Consider the following 6,759-nt stretch of genomic DNA (forward strand, 5'->3'; position numbering starts at 1 on the left):
CAGTTCTTTCATACTTACAATAGGTTTAACAGTTAGAACCTTAAAATGTCATTTGGAATGGAAAACCGCTTACATCTCTGCTCCAGTCCAAGTTTTTCGACGCGTACGTCCTGCGAACGACGCGACCAAGATATAGGAATAAATAAACAAATAAATAAGCACATAAATAGGAATAAATAGATTATAAGTCACTCGTGAATCCTTGGACACATGAGCCATGCACGAGTTTTTCTAACTGTGGGGGTAAAAGCTGTAGTAGCCGATGTCCTTGGAGCAGTTTTTCTCGCATTCCCTCGGCGTCAACATTTCAGATTTTAATGGAGACGATGTCTCGGAAACCGGCGTGGCAGATGGCGAAATCCTCCTCCGCTTGGCTTGCTCAAAAATCCCAGAATCGCTCGAATCGATCGATTTAATTGAGGACGGGGTTTCTATCCAGCTGGATTCAGACAGGTCTTTGGGTTTGGACTCATCCGCGCCGCCTAGCGGTGACCTCTCTGGCGCGATGGCGTCTCCGTCCTCGAGGCCAGGGACCAGGTAACCGGAGGAGGTTCTGCTCCCCACGGAGTTGGATGGCCAGCAAGACAGGACAGAGCTGGATTTGCTGCAATATTGCGGTGGCGTGCGGGGGCCCCACCCCGGCGGCTCGCCGTAATACCCAAGGGGTCTGTTAGAGCATCCCGCGCCGGTCAAGGGCAGCGCTTTAACTCCAGCAGCTGCGTACGACAGAAGGGTTGCCGCGTTACCGGCAAAATCGGCAGCCGCGGCAGCATCGTATGCCGAGGCGGCAAAGTCCAGTCGGTTGTTGGCAGGGGTGACAAACCATCGCTGCGGGGAGGCCACCGTGGTCTCCTCGGTTTGTTGCGGGGAGAGCAAGCTGTTACTAAGTGGGACGCTGCGGTCCGTGCCAGGAGCGCCTCCGACGCCAGGGTGAAAGCGGGACTTGGCATACGAGCTGACAAATTGGTCCTGCAGGAAAGAACCAGTCATGGCATATCTTGCGCTAGGCATGATCTGAGAGCGCGGAGAGTCACCCGGGGACGGCGTCAACCGATCGATGTCGCACCCTGTGTAGACACTGGAGAAAGATGGTGGACAAACACGTTAATGTTGCATATGAGAAGCGTAGCTAACCGTAAATAAAGCGTTGCAAATGTGCTCGAGAGCATACGATTTTTCTCACAATTTTCCATTCTGTGCGTAATTGCGCGAAAACAAATTAGTACTGCACACGGTCAATCCATACTGCACCAGATTATAATTGTTCAAAAATAGGCTAACTAAACTGTGTTGTTTTTCTCAAAACTTTTCTAAATAAATATTGCTGGCCAAAACACACAGTACGCGATAAAGCCATAATGAGATGCTGTGAAGGCAAATGAAGATTTTAGTCTAGAGATTTGCCATGCCAAAGCACAAAACACTCGCAAATGGTTATTAATACATCGGCCAATGGGAATTCAGAGTTAAAATCATCTTTCTGTGTGATTTGACACTTTAAGCAGCATTCTTTCATGCAGATGCACTGATTTGAATGGAAATAAATAAATAAAATCACACATGATTCTTAGTTCTTGCAAGAGTGCTAACCTGCCAGAGTTGTGTGATCTTTATGTCCGAGAAATAGAAATGCGCACGCACATAGGCTATACAGTATTTATTTTGGTTAAGGCATATAACAAAAGTGTAGCCTAATTCATGTGCGCCTAAAAATTTTTTTTTTTTTCACTCAAATTAATAGTATTTAATAGGATTAACCCTGACTACATTTTTATAGGTGAGACAGGACAAAAAAGGTCACAATTTCAACAAGAAAAATCAAAACTTACGTGTCATAATTGTCACGGAATCCTTTTGCAAATGGATTGTGGTCGATTTTTAGCTGCGTGATCTATAAATGACAGAAAATTCAAAGACTTAAAAACGTTTTACCTCATCAAATCAATCGAATTTTCAGAAATCAAACTTCTTTCTTACATCAGTATTTTGATATGCGGTGACCGCAATAAACTGGGTCTCCGGGAACGTGAACGTCTGCACGCGCCCGGGTTGGCTCGTGTCCTCGGTTCCGTCCTCGTTCACCTGCACCACATGCAGTCGAGGCTGGTATTTATGCAGCGACTGCAGCACGACCATCTGCAGGAATTCAAGCGAAAAAACGAGAGTCAGATAACATCTCCTCACGCGTCTTTACGCTCCCGTTGTTCCATTTCGAACAGCAACTAATTTAGCTACATTTTACCAACGGTTTAGTCAGTTTATGTAAATGCAATTCCTGGTTACATGTAAATCAACCGGTTTAACTAAAGTAATTAAAAAATATAATTTTATTATGGCTGGGAAAAAAAAAATGTTTCCACGTGGTTACAACAACGAATGTAGCTTATTTTCATTTTGAAATGATCTTACCACAAAATATCATACGTTTTTATATTTAGATAAATATTAACTAATACTAATTAGTTAATAATACTGTTTTGTGGAGCTGCTTGCAATTCCACAAGATTGTAATGTGCAACTTCTGTAAAAAGTTAACAATAATTTAATTCTCTAGACAAAAATGCACAGTATTGATATTAATATTTCTAATGCATGACACAGAAAAGAGACAAAAAAAATGAAATAAAAATAAAATAAATCTATCGAGAAATAACTAACCTGTCCTGTGTTGTTCGTTGCTCCTTTATTGTTGGTTAGTTTAAGTTTTCCAAAGGATATCTCTTGACGCATCCAGTGCGCACCTGTGTTTGGCGAATCCGGGTGCATGTACACTCTGTTTCCTGTTTACAATATAATTTGAATGTCAGTTCTGAGCCAAGACAACAACAACAAAAATAAAAATAAATAAATAAATGTTTAAAAAATAAAAACTCAAATCAATGTTATTAAAAAAGATAATAATAATAATAATAAAACATTTATATTATTATGATTATTATTATATAACAATAAAGTCAAAAAAGAGAAATTAAGTCACATTTGTTTACCTGTAACATTCGTGTCCGCTTTGCCGCACGGGACCCATTTTCCTCCTTGAAAGCGCCAGTGGTTCGGATCCGCCAGAATCACGTCCACAAAGATATTGTAATGCGCCGTTGGGTCAAGACCAGATACATTGAAACTCAAAAACGGGAACATTCGCCTGAGGGTACATAAAATGTAAAGTTTCAGTGCACAATACTGCAGCTCTGCTAGCCAATGCGGGTTTGCAATCTTTCATTTGAATATGAAAAATATATTTTCTAAGGACATTAAATTAATTTAAAAAAGCATAATTAAATACTAAACGAATGCAAATATTTTGGAAAAGCAAATCTAAAAACAATACTTTGGATTATTAACGACGAACACTCTTAAAAATAAAGGTGCTTCACGATGCCATAGAAGAACCTTTTTGTCTACATGGTTCCATAAAGAACTTTTAACATCTGAAGAACATTTCTGTTTCACAAAAGGTTCTTTGTGGCGAAAGAAGGTTCTTCAGATTATAAAAAGGTAAGAGAGATGGTTCTTTACAGAAACTTTGAATGGTTCTTCTATGGCATCGCTGTGAAGAACCATTTAAGCACCTTTATTTAAGAGTGAAGGAGATAGCAGGACTATTAAATGGTTTTAAATACAAAAAAAAAAAAAATCCAACGTATATTAAAAAATAAATTCAAATGCATTAAAGAAAGTAAACAAGCGGATCTAATTAAATAAAAAAAAAAACATTTAATTTTTTTTCTTGGAAAAAGCAGACCGAAAATAATCTTTAAACTCTCTCGGAAGAAAAAAAAGTGCGTTCCATGTAATTTGCCCACCTTAATTTGTTCCATGGATATTTCCGAAAGGAAAACATAAATTTGTGGAAAATAGCCTATAGTTTGCAAACGGATAACTGCCCATCACCTACCGTCCTTGCTTGGTAATAATCATCTCCGTTTGATGTCTGTGAAATTTAATCCACAGGGCCCTGTTGCAGAGGTAAACCTGCGCTTTGCCGGGAACGAGACCGGCCTGAGCGGAGGAAAACTGGTAGAAAGCCGTGCCTTGGTACGCGTGTCCGTACTGCTGCGCGTATGGGTAGCCCGCCGTCGGATAGCCTTGCGGAGAAGAGTTGCTCAGCAGACTGTTGTAGGCTCCGTTCGTGATGACCGGATGGTGAGCCATGTACCGACTAGGGCTGCCGATGGAGAAAGCCGGGTGCGTCGGTCCATGCTGGCTCGGGTAGGGAAACATGGTGGTGGGACTCGGCTGAACTTGACTGGACTGAGACAGGAGATACCTTTCTCCCGCAGATCCATCGAAAGTGTGACGACTGTTGGCGACTCCGTCAAGATCAGGAGAGAGTTTGCCTCGCTGGACGTCCCCTGATGAGTCCTTGGAGTCGGAGAAATTGTCTGCCTCTGACTGATTCGTCATCCCAGCGGAGTTTTTTTTCAGAGGTGAACTTCTCTCCAGGTTGTCTCCGATAGATATAATAGGGTAGTCCTGCAAGAGGAGCTCAGATGCTTGTGCGTTTGGGTAGCCACTGCCCACAATCATGCATTTCTTGGAGCGCGCGAGAGCTGGCGAGATGCAATGCTCGAGCTGCATCGCTCGATGACAAATAGCAATTAACGCGAGCGCGAGAGAAAACTAACGCCTTCCTGCGGTTCGAGCTACTTTGTGCAAGACGGCAAATTAGCCAATTGACACTAGCCTGCAATCAGAAAAGGCTTTGCTTTTCAGTCCTCGGTCTGCATGGTTAATGAATCAACTTTTGCTATTGGTTAACACGTGACGGTAATTTAATTAGACAGAACTTAATTAGTGTAATCAAGGAGGCTTACACGCCACAGTGTATTCACTTCTGCTGGTCATCCATGTTTGTATACTATAGTCTGTGAAAACTGGGGCTCTCGTGATGCCTCAGGAGCGCACTAAGTAGTGCAAATAAACCCTATTGTCTTCCCTTCGAGGCCATTGTGTGAATATGGTGGAAGTAGACAGGTTTACCACGAAAACTTCACTATTCATTATTTAAAGCGCTTGGAATGACACGCCTCGCGCCCTACCTAAAATGTTTGCGTTATAGCGTGAAATATTGGCTTCTCTTGAAGATCTGTTTACTGCTCCCAAGACGTGTAAATATTTTATGTGGATGGACTACTTCAAGTTACGCATTCAACGCTTTACGCATCAAAACATGCCTGAAACAATCAAATCAGACAGGAGTCGACCACATTTTGGAAAAGAAAACTTGCGTTTGTCATAATGTGTTTTATAATATATCGTGAAATTATTTGTTTATTATATCTAAAATAGTACTTAAAATAATTAAATGTCAGATTTTTTTCCAAATACTTGGGAGCAAACCATTAACAGCTCAATTTCGCATCTTGTAAAATGATGCCAATCGATCAATTACAATCATTTAATTGCAGACGCTGTAATTAATGCTAAAATGCATGCAAATGGAATCTGGATAATATTATATTTAAATGGCAACAATCAATTATTTTCATATATATATATACATACATATATATATTATATATATATACACACACACACACACTGTATGAATTATATTGGCAGAGAGAGAGAGAGAGAGAGAGACGATCTTAGGTGTTCATATGTTGGCTGATGGACACTTCTAAGGTTTGTGGATCTGAGCCAAGCGAGTTTTAAAGAACATTTCATGGAGACATACATTTAATGAGATTTGAATGACTGTCACTCTCTCTCTTTTTTTTTTTTTACATAAAGAAACGCCGTTTCCTCATATATCCCGTTTTTATAGCCTACCAGAAATGTGTGTTGGCTAGTAACGAAAACGTCTTTATTCGAGGAAAAAATAATGCATTGCAGTGTAAGTAGGAAAAATTATTTTGCAATTGTTGAACGCTTTTCCAAAACGCGACGGTAAGTGGCGTGTATTTATTTTCCTCACAAATCATAGCCTACTGTTTTCAAAGTTTTACCTAATCACCTCTCAGTTGTGCCTTATTCTAGAGTAACACGTATGTCAGCATCCCAGCGGTCATCTGATAGGAGTCACATCGTCCTCCCCCTCAGCAGCCTGAAATAGGCTCTTCTTATCAGTTCATCTCACCTGACTCACTGGCACAACCGACTCTCCCCGCGACCGATTAGAAAGCACCGCTGAAGTCTTTGATGATGAGTCTGGAGACCTCGCTGTAGCACCGCGTCACGTTATCCCTCGCGTTCTGGCCCTTTAAATAACGCAAAAACACACTTAACGTGCAGAATCAAATTGAAACTGTTTTTTTTTAGAACTGATTGTAAACAAAGATATATCAAAAACAAAAGTTACATCAGTGGTTCTCAACTGGGTTTGATTCAGTTTTTACCCAATGCATGCAACAAAAATGTCCTTAAAATCAAACCACTCAAATTGATTAATATTCCCATTAACTGCACAGACCCAACAATATGCACACTTATTAACAAGAATAGGAAAAAAATGACAATTTTGTAAATGCATAACACCACAAGTGTGATTTACCAGCATAACACATGCAACAAAGACTGGGCCAAATATTGTTTTAGTTTTAGCCATTTTACAAAGTGATGGATGAATTTGCGCCAAAATAGCATAGAGTTTGATTGGGTGGGGTAAACAACAAAAGAAATGAGAAATATTTTCTCCTCACTTAGAAAGGCTATGCTAAATATGCACAATTATGCTTCACTGCATGTTATTATTTGCATTAACCATGGTTTTTTCCCTGCTGTTGCACACATTACTTCTGTTTGGGGGACAAAAAACAT

General features: G+C 40.4%; 1 protein-coding gene across 1 annotated transcript; it reads right to left on the reverse strand.

The window, feature by feature from the left end:
• Nucleotides 1-231: 231 nt before the first annotated feature.
• Nucleotides 232-4,578, reverse strand: LOC306876235 (T-box brain protein 1-like; the record flags this gene model as incomplete). The annotated part of the gene is made up of 6 exons (XM_079427244.1): nt 232-1,078; nt 1,830-1,891; nt 1,978-2,136; nt 2,659-2,780; nt 2,988-3,142; nt 3,896-4,578. The coding sequence occupies 6 exons, from the start codon at nt 4,576-4,578 to the stop codon at nt 232-234; spliced, it is 2,028 nt and encodes a 675-aa protein (XP_079283370.1).
• Between the last annotated feature and the right edge of the window lie 2,181 nt (nt 4,579-6,759).

This window comes from Barbus barbus (genome assembly GCF_936440315.1).
Source record: "Barbus barbus genome assembly, chromosome: 10".
NCBI classification, from domain to species: domain Eukaryota; kingdom Metazoa; phylum Chordata; class Actinopteri; order Cypriniformes; family Cyprinidae; genus Barbus; species Barbus barbus.